Source organism: Penicillium samsonianum (genome assembly GCF_028829775.1).
Source record: "Penicillium samsonianum strain IBT 33392 chromosome Unknown utg000006l_segment0_segment0, whole genome shotgun sequence".
NCBI classification, from domain to species: Eukaryota; Fungi; Ascomycota; class Eurotiomycetes; order Eurotiales; family Aspergillaceae; genus Penicillium; species Penicillium samsonianum.
Window position 1 is genome coordinate 1687510 of NW_026643264.1, and position 18681 is coordinate 1706190.

General features: G+C 48.2%; 8 protein-coding genes across 8 annotated transcripts; 6 read left to right on the forward strand and 2 right to left on the reverse strand.

The window, feature by feature from the left end:
* Positions 1 to 1148: 1148 nt before the first annotated feature.
* N7471_010680 (uncharacterized protein) lies at positions 1149 to 1744 on the forward strand (the record flags this gene model as incomplete). The annotated part of the gene is made up of 2 exons (XM_057283399.1): positions 1149 to 1475; positions 1538 to 1744. The coding sequence occupies 2 exons, from the start codon at positions 1149 to 1151 to the stop codon at positions 1742 to 1744; spliced, it is 534 nt and encodes a 177-aa protein (XP_057132378.1).
* A 336-nt stretch (positions 1745 to 2080) lies between these two features.
* N7471_010681 (uncharacterized protein) lies at positions 2081 to 3897 on the forward strand (the record flags this gene model as incomplete). Its single annotated transcript, XM_057283400.1, has 3 exons — positions 2081 to 2557; positions 2609 to 2667; positions 2730 to 3897. The coding sequence occupies 3 exons, from the start codon at positions 2081 to 2083 to the stop codon at positions 3895 to 3897; spliced, it is 1704 nt and encodes a 567-aa protein (XP_057132379.1).
* A 374-nt stretch (positions 3898 to 4271) lies between these two features.
* On the forward strand, positions 4272 to 4643 carry N7471_010682 (uncharacterized protein; the record flags this gene model as incomplete). The annotated part of the gene is made up of 1 exon (XM_057283401.1): positions 4272 to 4643. One exon carries the CDS (start codon positions 4272 to 4274, stop codon positions 4641 to 4643), a length of 372 nt encoding a protein of 123 aa, XP_057132380.1.
* Positions 4644 to 7374: 2731 nt separating this feature from the next.
* On the reverse strand, positions 7375 to 9850 carry N7471_010683 (uncharacterized protein; the record flags this gene model as incomplete). Its single annotated transcript, XM_057283402.1, has 2 exons — positions 7375 to 9364; positions 9417 to 9850. Coding segments are annotated over 2 exons (2424 nt in total), but the record flags the coding sequence as incomplete, so codon positions are not given.
* Positions 9851 to 10027: 177 nt separating this feature from the next.
* On the reverse strand, positions 10028 to 10336 carry N7471_010684 (uncharacterized protein; the record flags this gene model as incomplete). The annotated part of the gene is made up of 1 exon (XM_057283403.1): positions 10028 to 10336. One exon carries the CDS (start codon positions 10334 to 10336, stop codon positions 10028 to 10030), a length of 309 nt encoding a protein of 102 aa, XP_057132382.1.
* A 1348-nt stretch (positions 10337 to 11684) lies between these two features.
* N7471_010685 (uncharacterized protein) lies at positions 11685 to 12952 on the forward strand (the record flags this gene model as incomplete). Its single annotated transcript, XM_057283404.1, has 3 exons — positions 11685 to 12171; positions 12227 to 12615; positions 12734 to 12952. The coding sequence occupies 3 exons, from the start codon at positions 11685 to 11687 to the stop codon at positions 12950 to 12952; spliced, it is 1095 nt and encodes a 364-aa protein (XP_057132383.1).
* A 1180-nt stretch (positions 12953 to 14132) lies between these two features.
* Positions 14133 to 14719, forward strand: N7471_010686 (uncharacterized protein; the record flags this gene model as incomplete). The annotated part of the gene is made up of 2 exons (XM_057283405.1): positions 14133 to 14144; positions 14237 to 14719. 2 exons carry the CDS (start codon positions 14133 to 14135, stop codon positions 14717 to 14719), a joined length of 495 nt encoding a protein of 164 aa, XP_057132384.1.
* A 1476-nt stretch (positions 14720 to 16195) lies between these two features.
* On the forward strand, positions 16196 to 17104 carry N7471_010687 (uncharacterized protein; the record flags this gene model as incomplete). The annotated part of the gene is made up of 1 exon (XM_057283406.1): positions 16196 to 17104. The coding sequence occupies one exon, from the start codon at positions 16196 to 16198 to the stop codon at positions 17102 to 17104; it is 909 nt and encodes a 302-aa protein (XP_057132385.1).
* Positions 17105 to 18681: the final 1577 nt, after the last annotated feature.

The window sequence follows — 18681 nt, forward strand, 5'->3', positions numbered from 1 at the left end:
CTGTGCTGCTCCAGATTTCTTACAGGGGAGGGGATGTACGGCCGATCCCCTTTCCCCTAATAACATACGGCGCAGAAAGGAGATCCAGGGGTGCGGCAAGGCATTGTGAGCTACTGACTTCTGCCTTAAATCATAAATTTGGGCCAAATAAATTAGTCTAGTACTAAAGGTTCCCAATTTGGGTGAGAAGCAAGAAAAGAGACAATGATCCATATCTTTACGTCCTCCTTTGAGAGGCCAGGCCCCTGAATTCCAATGTACTGTTTGCTATGATATGGATCCTGAAGTGTCGTAAAAACGTAACGGTCCCAAATTCCGGAATTTGGGGCCAGAATCCCGGGCCTTTGACCTGAGCTCAGGCTTGCATGCACATTCACCGACTGCTAGGCTAACACTGCATATGAGGCTGATTTGCAGAATTGGGTATCATCATGAGTGAAGAAAGCCTTGTAAAGATGCAGCTGCCACTGTGAAATGGAGACAGCCATGGAATGGGTGAAGATCAAGAGGAATACGTCAGATTCATGCGCCCCTCCCTAGCACCGACAACAAAATCTCGTATCAAATCACAATTCCTCAAGCATATTCACCGAAAGACTTGATTGGTCCACTAACGCAGAGGCCGCCTTAGTTGGGGATACTGGAACATGGCCTTTGAATCCCCATTGGGGATATTCAAGGCCTCCGAGATGATTGACTAAGCCGTTGACTCCACAAATGCAGGCTACGAGCTGGAACAGAGGTCTAGAGGCGCCTTGCATACTCTAGCGCGCTATTCAAGTTACTTGCTCTCAGCCTCTGGATACTAGAGTTATTCCACCCCCTCTCTGAGCCGTGCATACTAGTGACAATAAAATGGGATCAGTTGGGGTTACTTCGATACTCATCCACAACGCTGATGGTTGACATTTCCCCTGTCGTACACCGAGACGACATTGCAGCAGGTATTGTCTCACATATATCGTGTCACCTTTCACTTTGACATATCGGATCTACCAATTTGCTAACCAGTCACCGAAGTCTATAATAGTTCCGTTGGTTCCCATCAGTGACCCTGTTGCCACCGTTGGTAATTCACATATCCACCACCAATAGCCCGAGACAATTGCATGAGAAGACTTTATTTTGCTCTTGAGCAAACCGCTATTATGAATCCCCAAACGCTGTTAGAGTATCTACTTACATTCTACCCGGTTTTCCTCATGCTGTTGTTTGTCGTTGTTTTTGTGATCCAAGTGGTCGTCACGAGCAAGACCGAGCAAAAAGACCCGCAGAACAATGAGGGCCAGCATCCCAGACAGACCTGGAACCCGATAGCTTTCAGTCAGACTCAGCCTTTCTCCCGGACCGTCAAACACTGCTTTAACTGGCTCTCAGCTGGTGTGCTTGTGACATTCTTTGCGAATGCGACGATATATACCACCCATGTGTTAATGGCCCGCTCCGAGTATTGGTGGCGCGGGCAGTCTGTAGTGGTGCGTCTCTATGCGCTACGTCTCCTATTGCTATGTTATGTGTTACGTCCTAACAACCGCAGATTTATATCGTGGGCTCTATCTTTGCCTACGCAGTTATTCTTCTCAGCATACTCGATACCAGCTCTTCCCCGACGGCCACTCAGCTCACATGTTGGTCCTTCGCCATTCCCACTGAGCTTATTATTCTTACCACCTCCCTCTCAATTTATACCTCAGTCCACTATGAGCCAGTAGTCGGAGACCCCAACGGAGGCGCAATGCGCTAGGGGATCACCTTTTGGGAGTGCATGGAAGTGGTCCCCAACGGGGTCCGTATATTGATTCTGGTCTCTCTTGTTCTACTCTACTCCACCAAGTCTAGTAATTTCATAGGACTTGATGGAGGCTCAGAGGAAGAGCCAGGTTGTGATACTGAGACAACTCAGCTACTGAGCCCTCCGCGCACAAAGAGTTGTCGTGGTAATGGCCAGATCTATGGTTCAACAAGTGGAACTGCGAGACCCGCAGATACCAAACCACAGAACTCCTGGGCCCGACCAGAAGAATTGCCATCCAGGAGTTGCTTGGAGTATCTCAGTGGCTTCTCCCGTTTTTTTCCATACATGTGGCCCTCCAAGTCCCCCCGCCTACAGGCTGTGGCAGTGATTTGTTTTCTTCTCGTGATTTTCCAGCGAGTTCTCAATGTATGGATACCCATCCAGACTGGAGCGATCATTACATCTTTGGCAAATCAACAAAATGCAAATGACCGCCAACCACCGTGGTTTGAGATCTGCATGTATGTTTTTTACCGGTGGCTGCAGGCAAATGTGGGCTCTTTGCGCTCTGGTCCCTGGATTCCCATCGGCCAGTATTCCTACCTGGAGCTTTCCACAGCTGCCTTCGAACATGTTCACAGTCTCAGCTTGGACTTTCACCTGCGAAACCAGACAGGCGAGCTTCTTTCAGCTCTGAACAAAGGCAAATCAATCAATTCATTCCTGGAGCAAATAATATTTCAGTTCCTTCCTACGCTAGCTGATCTGCTCATCGCAATTGGGTATTTCCTAGTTGCATTTGATGTTTACTACGCCCTCGTGGTTGGAATCTCGGCATTTGTGTATCTTTATATTACCATTTGCATGGCTTAGTGGAATGCGAAGACCAGAAGAAAGATGGTCGATGCTTCGAGGCACGAGGATGCGATCAAGTAAGTTGAGGCAAATACCAAGTATCTGAGTTACAAGAAGATTGACATTCATGCACACGCAGAAACGATTCGTTGGTCTCCTACGAAATGGTGAAATACTTCAATGCGGAACAACACGAGTTTGCCCGATACCGACGCGCTATCTGCAATTACCAGAATACTGAGTACTACACATTTCTCTGTGGGACTCTATTAAACACCAGTCAAAGCACTGTGCTGTTGACCTGTTTACTGGTCACTTGCTTCATCGCTGCATTTCAAGTCTCTACTCTCCAGCAACCAGTGGGTCGGTTTGTTACCTTGTTGATGTACATGGCCCAGCTACAAGGTCCTCTGAGCTTCTTCGGAGCCTTCTATGTCTCCATACAGTCGGCCTTGATCACTGCGGAGCGTATGTTGGAGCTTTTCAAAGAGAAGCCAACAGTCACTGACAGCGATCACGCCTCCCCCTTGGCCACTTGTGAAGGAAGGGTCGAGTTTCAGAATGTTAAATTCTCCTATGATCCGCGGAATCCTATATTGAATGGACTCACGTTCACTTGTCGACCAGGAACCACTACAGCCCTCGTGGGAGAGTCCGGTGGTGGCAAATCTACGGTTCTCCGTCTCCTCTTCCGGTCCTACAACCCTAAACATGGCAAAATCCTCGTCGACGGACATGACGTCCAGGATATCACGATTGATTCTCTGCGCAGGCATATCGGTGTGGTTCCGCAGGATACGATCCTTTCCAACGAGACTTTGATGTACAACTTGAAGATCGCAAATTTAAATGCTAGTGATGAAGATGTGTACCACGCCTGTCGCAATGCCGGTATTCATGCCAAGATCAAGAGTTTTCCAGACGGCTACAACACCAAAGTTGGAGACCGTGGACTGCGCCTCAGCGGCGGTGAGAAGCAACGTGTGGCAATCGCTCGAGCTATCCTCAAAGATTCTCCAATCATACTGCTGGATGAAGCTACGTCCGCGCTCGACACTAAAACCGAAGAGCATATCCAGAATTCCCTTGCAACTTTGTCCAATGGCCGAACCATGCTCATCATTGCCCATCGGCTAAGCACCATCACATCGGCAGACCTCATTCTAGTCATAGAGGAAGGCCAGGTGGTCGAGAGCGGCACGCATGAGGAACTGGTGAAAATGCAAGGCCGTTATTCCCGCATGTGGCGAAAACAAAATGGTGAGACGGACACACCTCAAACCCACGACAAGGTGGTGCGCATTTAAGCAGATCATCTATACAAAGGTTCAAATGATACAAGCCATGCAACCCGCTGAAGGACTATCTGACTTTTGTCTCAAACTGCTTTTGTTTTTCCTGTTTTCTTTACCAAAATCAGACGACCGCATGGGTTCACCAGCACCTATCTCTGCGCAGTTATGATGTAATGATGAAGCCAATATATCAGGATGATTATGCTCTTCAAACAAGGTCCTATTTCCTGATTCGGCTCTGTCCTTCTTATGATTATTTTGCCAGGGTTTACGTTGACCATGATTGCAAGCGTAAAGCGAGTCATCAGAGAAAATGTTCTTGCAAATTTCTTGGTATGCGTTACATCCCCGACTTTATCAACTTTCTCAGGGCCGGGCATCTAAAAATGGATGGCTGGATAGCTAGTCCACCAGGCACTAAAGTTTCAATCGAATCCTCCACCAAAGCAATTGAAGACTGGTTCCAATATGAGGGTCGAGCGTTTGATATCGGCTGCTATGAAAGATTTAAAGAAGACCACGAGAAATGGGAAAGTGATTCGAGCGCTGGTCAAATCGAACATCAGCTTGGGCATGGAGACAAGCCACGTGATGGATGTGATATCTGTGAGGAGATACCAGATCTTGAGGAACCGAAAAGAATGGATTATTTCCCCGAAGTGCCATCTACCATTTCGCTGAGTCGGTTGTTGGCAACTGTTAGTGGGCAGCCGCATATTGACAAATGGTGGCGCTGGCAACGTTCCCAGGCGGTATAAAGATTTCATATTGAAAGCTAGCCTGAGTTGTATAGGACTTTCAAGCCAAGATGGGTTATTTGAACTATGTCTCCGGCCTTCATTAATTCATATCTAATATCGCCATCGTCAAATGAAGGTAATAGCAGTAGCAGTTTCGTGGCGATCGTATCCCGCTTCTCATCTCACGTTAGGAGAAAGTACCTATTTGCAAATTTTCACCTATTGGCTACTGACGCCTAGAATTTGATTTCGATCGATGGTATATTTGACATCTTTGGGCGTGGGGCCGGGCCATTGGTTCCTGGTATGTGTGTGTTGGTTAAAGCGATTTCGAGAATGAATATATATGGCTCTAGCATTTCACATCACGATGTCCGTATAAAGTTGTAGGTTGAGGAACTCGGGCTAAGTGAATAAGGCTTGTAATCCCTGGATGATCATGGATTGTTCGCTCAGCATGGAAACCCCTCATTTGTGACCTTTGCGGATGCTTCTTCAAAGAATGAAGCATGCAGGAGTGATAAGAATATTTCGATTTCCGATATTTTTGGAAATTGCCCCAATGCATGTCCTTCTCCATAGCAACACGGTTGGAGTGAGCGATATCGAGAGCTGAGGGCCCGACTTGCTCATTAGCCAACCATAGAGGCGAAGCTAAGTCATTTATGGTCAAGCTGCAGGTACATAATGATTTTGGCAGAGGCCTTTCTTTTGTGTAGAAGAGCCATGTAAAGAAGACTTTCGCCATCGCAGTTGTAATAGGACGGAAAAATTGTTCGATGAAGAAGGAGAAACCGAAAGCACGAAGGACACTTAGCGATGGTCCATGATATGAGATCCTGCTGCCTCATATGGAAAAGTGTATAGTAAATAAACCGGAGTTCCACAGACGGACGGAATGGAGAGATCGTTGGCTCTAACGTAGCTTTTCGGAGGCGTTGATAGGCGCTGACATAGTCGCTGTGGAGGCCCCATTGTTTCTGTATCCCATGTCGGAGTCGCTTTGTTGTCATACAAACAAACAATTTATTAACGCCCGGCGGCTAAGCCGAAAGGGCAACTATCTCTGATCTACTATACATGTCATAATATATACAGTACTGTGTCTCCTCCGAGCCCTTACATAAAGCCTTGCAAAATATGTCATCTCAGATGTCCGTATCGCAGCGGATCCTCGTGGGTTAGTAATTTTGTTAGTAGGCTGGCTTGAAGGCGCTTCTCCAAGTGTTCAACATCCTATTTTCGGCAGTTGAAGCGCGTCTACCGTCTGTAACACGAGGTGGTTGGTGGGTTAGATCGGCGAAAGGGGGGGTGATTTATGTTCGTCGGCGTGGTTAGGTGGCCTCGAGTCGGCCCGTGGCGATGGCGAATCGTATTGAGGCCCGTACCGCCTCTAAGTTCGGCGTCCACTTCTGATCATCGAAGGCGACTTTCCTCCTAGGAAGAAGGATATATTTCCTCGGTGGGTGTTGGTACATTGTAGTAGTTCCGTCCGGTGCGCCGTCCATTTTTGACATCGAAATAGGAAGTGCTCCACGGTCTCTCTCGCTTGTCCACACGCACACTGGTCCGTGTCTGCTACTTTGATTCGATATAGATATCCATTGAGTCTTGCCATGTCGGTTCGGAGTTGAGCCAGAACGCTCGCTTCTTTCCACGATAATCGGTCATACAGCTGCCGGGTGTGTTTGCCTGGGAGTGCTGCATCAACTCGTTTTGCGTGTCTCCCTACGTTCACTGGCAGGTCATTGCTGGGGACTGCTTGGGACCGTGCGATATTTAGTGTTGTTGACTTCATTCTCGGGACGCGTTCTTGCGGGAGAGCATCTTCTTGTGTCGCGGCTCTGGTCTGTTCTTTAGCCAGACCCCGCAGTTTATTGTCTTCGCTCGTTGAGATCCACCGGATATTGATCTGGTTTCCATTTCTCCGTAGCTTTCTCATCAACTTGTACAGTTGGCAGACGAATTCCTGGCCTGACTGTTGTCGAGGATTCCTTAGTGTTAGAGCCGCCGCTTTGTTGCTCGTGAGCAGCGTAATCCTGTAATCTTTCAGTCCAACTACCATGTTCAATGCATGTGCCATTGCTGCTAGCTCCGCAGAGAACGGATTTTGCTCTGCTCTTGCACCCAATGTGACGAAAAGGGTCTTCAATTTCAGTTTTCGATACCGAGGTGGCTGCCTCTCGATCGCCACCCCAAATCCGACCAGCTCGTTCCGTGCCGAACTGCTGGTTGCGATCTGCATTAACCCGCCTGGTACGGTCGGTGACTGCGGAGTTGCTTCAACGCCAACCTGTACGCGTACTTCCCATGGTGCCAATGTGAACGGATTGATGGTTTCCAGTGTTTCCATCTCAATGTTCTTCAGCGCGTCTGCTACTTGATACAGCGGCGAACGATGGTATCTTCTGAATTTCTTGATCCGTCCTGTATTCCTGCGGAGAGGGTTGGTTTCTGGCAGGGTATGTATGTCCGTCCACATCTTCACGGCTCGTCTCCAGAAACGGTGTTGAACAGTGGCAAGGTGGGCCTCCGCCTCTGCTACACTGGTCGCAACTGTGAGGAATGTTCCTACAATCGCCTGCGCTCCTACCCTTTGGACGCGGTTGATCGGCCCCATGGCCTTATCCTTGCATGCGTGCATCCAGATATTGGACGCGTAGTCCACGAACGCCATCGCTCCGCCCTGGCTGTCGATCTGTCTTTGTACGAGGTCTGCATTAAAGAAGAGGAATAGGATCGGGGACAGGGGCGAGCCCTGAGGTAGGCCAGCCTGTGGAAGGCTCTGGACCTCCGACACTTGCCCATTGATTTGAATGGTAGCCGTTCGTTCCGAGCAGAACGCTTCGACCCACCGGAGCAGGTCAACTGGTATACCTCGCGCTTTCATTCTCTGGAGCAGTCGCTCTTTGCACACACCGTTGTAGGCGCCTTTAACATCGAAGCTGATCAAACTCAACACCCGTCGGCCACGCCACGCTGTGTAGATCTGCTCTTGCAAGAGCACAAGCGCCTGCTCCGCGGACCGTTGCTTTCGGGCTCCGAAATGGCTGGTCGGGAGCAAGCCGTGTGTCTCCACAGCGTGCGAGATCCTTTCTGCAACCACGGATTCCAGTATCTTGCCCAGCGTCGCGAGGAGCGAATTTGGCCTCCATGCCTTCGCAATGGTGTAGTTTTCCTTGTTCGGCTTTTTGAGCGGTATGATCTTCGTGTGTCTCCACTGTCTCGGCAACCTGCCTTCTTCCAGTGACGCCTGGAACAAGTCGAGAACCCTGTGCTTGACCGTGGGCCACGTCATCTTCCAGACTATCGCCGGTAGACCGTCTTCACCCGGCGCCTTCCATGATTTCGCTGCAAAAAGCTGTCGTTCTACCTCCTCCAGGCTGAGAGCAGGCATTCCCACCGGCTCTCTTTGTGGTCTGGTCCCCTCGTCGTCAATAACGTCAGGCAGAGGGGGAAAGAATTTGGACAGCAGCTCTTCTGCTTGCTCTTGATGATCCGTGGTGGCAGTCCCGTCTGCTCTGACGAGCTGCGGTAGCTTCCCGAATGCTGCGTCCTCTCCCGACTTCAGGTATTTAGCGGCTTTCCAGATGTTATCGTTGTCTGCGAGAAACTCATTCCAGTGCTTCTTCTTTTGTTTGCGGATGGCATCGTGGTATTGTTTCGCCGCACTTTGGGCTGTCTTTTCCAGGTGCGGTACTTTTCGTCCCGCCCGGCGCTCCGAGCGAGCATGATTTCGCCAGTATGTGTATATATGGCGCAGCTGTGTTAAGTCGGCTGTCCACCATCGTTTCGCGTGTGGTGATGGCTTTGCCTTTGGGGTCAAAGTATGCACCGCTTCCGAGACCGCAGACATCAGTCGATCGGTTTTCTGCTGCACTGTGCCTTCCGACGGAGTGGCGGCCAGGGTGCTCACGATTCTAGCATTAATCTCTTTCCATGGCGCGTTCTTCAGTAGAAGTCGTTCCTGATGCTTTGGGATCGGCCACGGGGTATCGAATACAGTCTCAATGGCGCGGTGGTCCGAGCCGTGCTCCGTCCCATGTATTGCACACTTAACCATGGAGTCTGCCAGGTTTTCCGACGCCAGGACGAGGTCAATCGTGGACTCGCAGTCCCCACTCTGTCCTCCCCCGTGCCATGTCTTTGTGCCTCGTCCGAGTAGACTGCTGAGAGCAAATTCATTCATGATGTCGATGATTGGATCCGCTTCGCCTTGCCTTCCCAAGGACACGTTGTCTCCTCCCCAGAGTTGATCGTGGCGGTTAAAGTCTCCCACGACCAAGGTCTCCATCACCGTCCCCGTGTCTCGCCGTACTTTTGCAATTGCTTTCCTGAGGTGATCGCATGCGTCGTCCAACGCCGAGGCATCCCCTCCCTCTACATAGACCGATGCCATAAAAATCGGTCGCCCGGGGAGCCGGATGACCGCTGCTGTCAGATCCGGTGAATCGATCCGCACTTGCTCCGCTTCCACATCCTTATTGATCCAGAGCATGCTTCGTATTGCCCATCTGCCTTCCCTCCAAGTGGAAGGAACCATCTTTGTCCACTGGTGATGTCCCATCGGGGTTGTCAAGAGCCGGCCTTGAATTCTCCTCGCTTGGGGTTCCTGAATCGCTAACGCCACTGCGTTCTGAGTTTCTTCGTCGTTCATCAAACTGTCATGCACCGCTCCCTGTTTCCTCACATTTAGTTGGATTATTCGGAGTGTTTTATTCATGACGTGACGGATAGAGCTTTCGGCAATTTTTGCTGTACGATTCATGTGGGCCTGCGCATAGGACACACTTTGGGACCGTTTGGTCGCAGTTGCTGTGGCGATGGCCCTCCGTTGCGCATTTTGCGCACTTCTGGATGTTCTTGCATTGGAATGCCTTATGGCCAATCTCCTGGCAATTGTAGCATTGTGTCGGTCGTGGTCGATGTTCAAAGACGCTGGTTGTCCCAGATTCTCCTCCGACGTGGAAGTATCCGTCGGCCAACAGCCTCCGTGCGTCAGTGCCTTTGGTTAGGTACACGACCATGGACCCATAGGCCTTCGCGGCCTCCTTGCTGCTGAGCCACGCGATTTTGGCGACAGTAGTTTCGTTCTCTTCGCCGAGAGCTGCAGCGGCTCCTGATAGGATGTCATATTTTTCATCCAGCACTGCAGCCTTCTTGACGCTGTAGGTGGAGGCACAGTTCAAGCGTTGTTTGCTACAGGATTTACCCATACCATCCATGCCCCATCAACCATCAACCAGAACGAACCGGCAAGATCATTGAGGCCGTCACAAGAAGGAGCAAATTCTACCATCGTAATGTGAAATAGAAGTTCTATATTGTAGGAATAGGAAAGTCGGCCTTGGATTTGTAGACTAGCAGCAACAACCAGTAGTCGTTAAATCGCGGTCAATATCCTAAAGTGTTTCCGACCTGCTTGCGGGGCTTCCGTCGCGTAGGGCTTCAATGGGAGCTAGCTCACAGGATGGCATGTCTTGGGCTATGGCTTGAAGGTTTGCCAGGCGTTCCATGACTACCGATTGAAGCTTAGATAACGACTGTATGCCTGCTTTGGTTAGATTACCATCGGGAGGTGGAGGGGATGACATACGAATCTGAGCATCTTGTAGTTCCTTGGTAATCAACTCCTCGCTGAGCTTGATTTTCAAGGCATTTGTTTCCATGTTTTCGATGAAACGGCGGCCATCATCAATCTTTTTGTCCATGTGCTGGTCTATCTTGATGTGCCTTCCATTAATGGAGCATTGGGAAGATCCATCGCTTTTCTGTTAAACACGCCGTGCCTGATAATCTTCAGCCAACCAAGACGTGTGTTATCGGTTTCGTCATCTAGAAAGGAAGGATTACAGCCTATGATACGCTGTAGGCAGCCTTCTAATCCGTGACTCTCTAGATACTGTCCGGACAAACTCTCTGGCCAAGGTTGACTTGGCTCGAGTGCATTTTCCAAGCGACCGAGGCAAGCCGAGCGTTGTTCTCGTTCACGGAGAAAGTTGAGTCGCGGTAAAGGCATTGGATTCGTCGTCACCTGGCTGCTGGAATCTGTAGAGTCAGTTAAAGCCATCATATCTAGCGGGTTGGTCTTCTCATACCACAGAGGTGTCTTTTGAGCGGCTAGGTATGTAAACGAGGCAAATGATGTCAGGAGATAGGATAATCGAAACAAAACCCCAAAAAAGACGAGAGATAGTGCAGTGAGAATGTATATTCATCCGCATGCCGCTTCTGGGAAAGCTCCACCCTGTATGACCGGGGTTGCTCCCAGGAACCAATTCCTAGCCTATCCCGAGAGGTCGCAAGTGGAGGATGCAGCGAGTTGAGGGGGGCGTTGAAGGGGTAGCAAATGACATGTAGTAAACTCCGCGCCGCGGACATTTCAAAACGCTGCCCCTCTGCTTAGCGCCGTAGAAGTCTCGGGAAGCCATGTCGCAGCTCGCCGCTGAATACACCAATATCTTCTTTCGTGTACGTACTCCGCACTTGGTTTGCCTTTCTAGATGGAATTCAGTGATCCCAAGGCTTTCCTTCGATAAATCTGCTATGCGCATGGTTCGGTCCTTACATCACTCGACGAGGTGTTTGTCGTTTGACTCGTTGACTGGCCTCTTTGCCTTACTGTAGTGTAATAGCGTAATATTATTTTCATCGGAGCATTAAATACGGTCTCGAAATGAGAACGCCCGTATTCAGTAGCGAAAAGTGGATCGGAGATTGACAAACGCCCATAAGTCACACCCCATGAAGTGGAGTCTGACTCGTGTGACATCGATTCCTTGTCATTTGTAGCCAATCAAACTTGTAGGCGTCTGAGTACTAACCGACGCTACCTTACGTGAGCGGAGATGTATCCCAGGAGCATCACAAGACTGCATTTGATTGACCAATCACTCATCGAACTAGTTACACGCATGGGCCGTGCTTATGTAAGTGGGTATGAACTCCGTCAAACCCAACTCTGTCAAACCCAACTCTGTCAAACCCAACTCTGTCAAACCCAACTCTGTCAAACCCAACTCCGTCAAACCCAACTCCGTCAAACCCAACTCGACCAAAATGGGTATTTACGATTTTAACCTCTACGCTCATCCGGAATCTTTGAACGAGATAAAAAAGGAATTGACGATACTCCGTGAGCAGATCAAGATAGTTGAAGGCCTCGAGCACGCCAGGGCCCGCCTTGCGGCGACACTTTCATTGGACTCCAATACTCTTTCAAAGTGCGATGCGTTCATGCGTTGTGTTAACGATAATGCATTTAAGCCTGACTTCGCTGTGGAGCTCCGTAAGCTAAGCTGGGACGGTTTGGCTTTCTGCTCTATTAGTTTCGAAGAGAGACGCCTTCAATACGTCGTTCGCCATCTGAGAGCGTCAGATATCCAGACCTATATGAAGAATGTAGGGGTCTCATGTCTCGATCGTCCGGAGGTTTCCAAGCGCCTGGACCGTTTGTCCGCTGCATCTCTGGGGAAACCTTTTCATGCATACTACACAGCTTCCCTGGCATCGGTCTATACAGAACCAGATGATCAGATGGATGACGGTAAGAGCTCAAACAAGCTATAAAAAGGACGGTAACCCACTAACAATCACAACAGAGACTGGGCCAGTTCTCAAACCTCGCATAACAGCTATACAGCCCGGCGCCTTCGAGTTTCCTGCGGCGCCTTGGACAAACATCGAAAAGGTGTTTCCAATACAGGTTGCAACAGCCATTCGCCCCGTCCCTCCGCGTATAAACGATCCAAATATAACAGACTGTGTGCGATCGAGATTCCCGCGGGGTCGGGGCGATGGCGATGCGGTTATCTGGCTGGATATGGAAACTGCTGGGATACACCCATTGCTTTGTGGGTCAGGACCAGGCGTTTTCACGACACAGCTTAGAAAAGTCTTCGGTGATACAATCGCAAATGCCATTGAGAAAAGCGATTTACGGAAATGGGAGAAGGAAAATGGATTTTTGGATACAACGGAATGCGTGAAAGTGAGGAGATTTTGTCATGTGGAGCTTCGAATAGGCTATGACACAAATATAGCGCAGACCTTATTCAGCTAACAGAAAAGTATCCTCTATAGACTGTCACTGAAATTTCCTTTGGGAGCACCATCAGACCGTTCCGGCGCTCTATCTGGCCATCAGGATCCTTTGTACTCCAAATCTCACTGCCCGCATCGAAGAAAACGACATCTTCGCAATCTCGGCAAAGAAGTTGTCGATCGTTAGATGCGGGGTCGATGACCTCCAGCGCAACATATTTGTTGAGACTTTGCAGCCGGCTGTCGTCCGCAGAAAGCGGATCCCACCGCGATATCTAGCATAATTAAATCAGCAATATACACCAGACTCTCACAAAGGCGGCATACCAAATCTTCTTTCGTTATTGTCATAACAGCCTGTAAAAATCCAGTATACGAGGGATACGATGCCCACTATTTTCAATATCAGTAAGATTCGTCACTCAGGAGGAGAAGAGTTTTCATAGCAATACCTCGAACGCAGCTAGGTGGTGATGAGTCGGGTTTGGGTCGATTTCGTGCCAGGTGAGTTGGCGTGATGAGGCGGCTCGGTAAACGTGATAATGTGATGGTTGTTGGGAATGAAGCCTTGCTATGAGATCGGACGGAAATTAATATGGTAAGTTGATGATAATTTGAAGGCAGCTGATGATGTGGTTTATCCAGGTTTGCAATTTGCGTAAAATTCTAAGGTGGGGCAGGAGGTGGGGGTTGAAGAGCAGGTGATTTCGTCAGGCAGTAATTGATTGCCCACCACCACCTTCAGGCCGAAAAAGAGGCGACGAGGTTGTAAACTTAAGTACAGTTGTACATGAGTATAGTTGTAGAACCACTATAGTAGGTTGGCACTGCTTTGTTTTCTCTTTCTAGCCCGGACCGCTGCTTGCCCGGGGAGTGAATGGCGCCTAAGCGTCCCGTGACTCAAAAGTCAGGTGATACCCACCATACGTCGACATTGGCGGTGTGCCTTCTCAGCCAGATCGTGAGATTGTTGTCTTATGTATGCTTCGCATAATTAACATTGAACCCGATCAGCCAATTTTTGCCTAGTTTGGTATACGTGGCGCCATTATGCCGGCCATACGTGGTAGTGTTTCTGTTGCATATGCCTACTATTGCTGTAATCTTGATTTGCATAATGACACAAGTCAATTTGCATTGACAGCAATCAATATAGAATAGATAAAACCTGCAGAGAGTGTGAAGCCGGAACTCAGGGCCATTAATTAACAGGACGTTCCAGGCATTGTAAGGCAATTTCTCCCCAATTTCTGCCATCTCAAGTTCCTAGAAGTTGGCTTAATGCCCTCTGGCAACAAGAGTTACAGGTCGTACTGAGAGCAGATATTGATGAAAGGCTCATTTCTTGCTTTTTCGACGACTTGGATTGGGTTTGGCAGAGTTGGGTTTGACAGAGGATTTCGCAGGGCCCTTCCTTCCCCCCCCTCTTCGATACTAGGCAATCAAACAATTATGGGCTGAGCAATGCTACCTTTGGTGAATTGGAATGTTTTACCAGGATTTCGAGATTATGTTTTACAACAGAACGTTTTATACCAGAACGGAAATAGGCAGCTCACTCGCCTTAGCCAACGGCACTCTCCGCTTGTAATAAGCATGTCTTGCATAACCACTTCGCTTGTCGGAGGGTCAAACCCAACTCTGCCAAACCCAACTCCGTCAAACCCAACTCCGTCAAACCCAACTCCGTCAAACCCAACTCCGTCAAACCCAACTCCGTCAAACCCAACTCCGTCAAACCCAACTCCGTCAAACCCAACTCTGTCAAACCCAACTCTGTCAAACCCAACTTTCTCAAACCCAACTCTGTCAAACCCCACTCTGCCAAACCCCACTCTGCCAAACCCAACTCTGTCAAACCCAACTCTGTCAAACCCAACTCTGCCAAACCCAACTCTGCCAAACCCAACTCTGCCAAACCCAACTCTGCCAAACCCAACTCTGCCAAACCCAACTCTGCCAAACCCAACTCTGTCAAACCCAACTCTGCCAAACCCAACTCTGCCAAACCCAACTCTGCAAAACCCAACTCTGCCAAACCCCCCGTCTGATTCCAATTAGAGGTTGTCAAATAAGTTGGATGAGTCAGACCTATCATATGCCAAGTGCCTACGAGCCTGTGTGATCCTGCGTGATCCTGCGTGATCTTCGTAATTTGTGATACACCCCACATCCAGGAGCGTAGCTGTATAGACAGTATGGAATGGAGTGCTTGGAGCCCTCTGGGAAATGACTCGGTCGACTGTCATTAACAGAGAACCGTGCAGATTCGAATGATATATAAGGGACCACCATTCTTCAGCCTATCCGGTTGGAAAACATATTCAAACACCCCGAGTCATTCAGACCAGCGATTTACGACTTCAATCACAAACTTCTATACAACAATCGTCACTAGCAATGGCCATCATCGATAAAGAGACCCAGCCGGTTGACATGGCCAATTGCAGAGTTTGTGGGCAGGGCAACCCGACTTATGTCAAATTCTGCGGCAATACCGTCAGCGATGGCAAAGGCGGAACCAAAATTTGCGGTACCGAGCTTTCACAAAGCGTCTAAATTGTCTTCCAATGGACACAGAATCCTTGTATGTTTTACGCTTATCTCCAGAACCTCAGCAACTCTAATCAATCAACAGGCATTGCTGCGAATCTTCCTGTTGCACTTCGATGGTGGATTCAGATACAGCTGGAAAGAACAGTGACATATATGCAACAATTCAACATCTAAGGAGCATGAGATGTCCTAAGGATATGAGTAATGCTCTAAACATGATATTCAACATATTAGCAAGCTTTACGCGAAGTTCATTCCCAATGAATTGGACACTTATCATATCGTAATATATTTCACTTTGACAAGCGGACTTGGTAAACTTCCAGCAGGCTCTCCAAACAGGTAAATATCCATTATTGTACACAGTACGCACTAGAATAAGCCAATCTAAGATACATATGGCCCGACTTCATCAATATAACTGGTTCCTCTAGGATTCTATGTTACTAGTCAAAAACAACTTTGTAAAGCGAAGGACCATGAATAGTATTCATAACTTGCTAAAACAAAGTGCGAAATAAATTAAATACTTGTTTTGTGTCCCAGTGGCGCCGGCCAAAAACACCATGCGAAATGGCTACAGTGAAACGAGGAATAAGGCGCCTCAACTCTTGGGAACCCCAGTGGGACGGCTTAAAACCCTCCCCTGTCCATCACATCTGCCCCCCGTTATGAGATTCGTCGTATTAATTCATTACTGCCTCCAAGTCTCCAGTCAATTGATGTTCTTCTAAGGACCCACTTTCAGGTTGCCGCCAACCAAATTATGATTGGATCATTCTTGCTGCAGCGTAAGCAGTGTTATTTTCCACCCCTTTGAACGTATATAATCGCCACAACTTCTCTCTCTCTTAATTTTCTTCATATCGCGACTCAACTCTATTGAATATATTTCCTCCATTTATCAGTCACCTCCACAATTTGATGAATTTAAGATCAATAACGCTTGATAGCCTACCATAATCAAGATCATGAACGATCCTGTCAGAGAGTCAATCAAACAGGTGGATGCAAATACCTGGCTTATCGGTCCGCTACAACTCCGTCGGTCAAAAGGCTATTCTGATACCTGTACCTGGTACGATGAAGGCGACGATGTCAGCTATACTCTCACCAACGCATCTGCCCCTCCGCCTCCAACCGTACCGTTGTCGGAGAATGATCCGTTCCGATTAGTCTACGATGTCGGCGATAGCTCGGCAGTCTGGTCGGTAGGAAACAGCGCTTTTTGCAAGGTCAAACTTCGCGTTCTTGGTACAACACCAGAGGCCGCAACATTGTCATTTGTTCATAAACTGCGGCCTGATTTCGAAATCCCTCAGGTCTTGCACCACACCGAACTAGGTGGTCGGTCTTATCTCTTTCTGAGTAGGGTGCGAGGCCGAACCCTTGCAAATGCCTGGTCCACGCTAGATGAAAAATGGAGAAATCACTACATGAACGCCATAGTGAACATCTGCAAATTCCTCGAGAGTCGGGAAGGCGACATGCTTAGTGGCGTGGATGGGAAAAACGTCCTTGAGCCGTTCCTCATCAGATACGGGGCGGAGGCAGACTATACTCCCCAAAACCTCCAACGAGAATGTGCTTTGATGGAAATGGATTGCTCCAAATTTGTATTTTATCATGCTGATCTCGCCCCTGGAAATATCATTGTGGAGGAGATTCCGGAGACCGGCGACGTCGGTATCATTGATTGGGAGGTTGCGGGTTTTTTTCCTAGAGGATGGATTCGAACCAAGTTTCGAATAAACAGTGGACTGGATCTTCCGGACTCAGCTACAGATACCCCATGGGAGTGGAGGTCGGGTGTTCAAAAGTTGCTTGGAGCGCATGGGTTCGTAGACCACGTTTCGCAATTCGATTCATTATCACTTTGAACTCGACACAGGGATTTGGGGTGTATTCGGTGTCCACTTCATCCAATGCCAGTCATATTTTGTCTCTTCATCAAGCCTCTCATGTGACTATCCCCCCTTTACGGGACCTGTCAAGTCGCGGAAAGTCTTCGAAAAGCGACGTACTCGGAAAGTCTGGATCCCAGGGACTATAGTAAAATTGAACCTCTTTCAAATATTGAGCAGCATGGTGTTATTTTCCTTTCGTGGTAAATATAAATTTCCATCCTTGTCGTAGGAAAAACAGGCCCGAGGCTAAAGCCCATGCCTTTTGTGTACTCCAGTCTTCTGTGATACCCGCCTGGTGGACTATGTTAGGGAGCTTATTTCTCACCCTTAAACAAAATTCCCACTTTTGTGTCTGTCTCAGGACTCTGTCGATACCAAAGCATCGATGGAAATCGGGAACCCCATGACCATCGTATTCAATTTCCAAAGTAGTGTAATCGATGCTATGTCCCATAAGCTCCTGTTCCTCAATTAGGCTTTTCGGCTTGGTAATCTACAGTCAATAGAATTCAGTTGTTGCCCGAATTTAGAAACCTGCCGAAGTAAAGGCATATTGTGCTGCGTGTAGTTATTTGACTAGTCATAAAAAGCTTCCACGAACTATTGAAGGAATATTTTATTATATATATATTGACTCTGAGAAGCAGTGGTTGTCGCACGCATACTGTAAAGGTGTTTACAGATTTATTATTCGTGATGTTGGGATACAAAGTGTCAATTATAAGAATGCCCCTTGGATGTGATCAATGAAGGAGACAAGCCAGCTTCCGCTCATTTTTGCTGGTCGAAGCAGGAAGCAAGCGGTTTAGGCCGTGGCTCCTTATGAGCTACATTGGCAGAGCAACAAGAAAAAACAGTAAAAGGAGAAGCCAATAAAAATCAATAGTTGCTATTTAGGGCGTCACTAAAAATAGAGTCTGAGAAGCAAAGCAATCAAAGAGAGAAAATGGTGAAATTAATTTTGATTCGCCCTATAGCCTTCGATGTCTATCAAGAACTATCAAGCTCGACAAATGGGCTTCACTTAATCTTCCGATGTGCCGTACTACACCGAGACAAACAAGCAAGCATTTAGTACAAGTGCTTCTTAATGATCTCTCATCTAAGTTCTGGGATTATACAGGTACCATCTGTAACATGAGCCTACCATCAAAATCCTTCGAAAAAGAGCTATGCTGACCCTGAATTTACAAAACAATTCGATATCTTGAAATCTGCTAAATACAAAATAAACTAGTTTGTTTCAGGATTCAGGTTAGCAAAGAACCAAAGAGAATAAGGTGGTGAAACCGATTTCGAGCGCGCCTATAGGCGGAACGAATGACCGTGAGCGATCTAAACCCTTCAAGAATGGCTGCTTTGCCTCCAGATAAACAAGCTTTTTTACCTAAAACTTCTCGATGTTAGAACCACAGCAACTATCATAATTAGTATATTGAGAAGTATATTTCAATATACATGACATTTGGGGAACGGGGTATGGCGAGTACCATCATCTGCGCCGTGGTACCAATATGCAACGCGGGGTGTAAAGGTCCCGAGGCAGACGG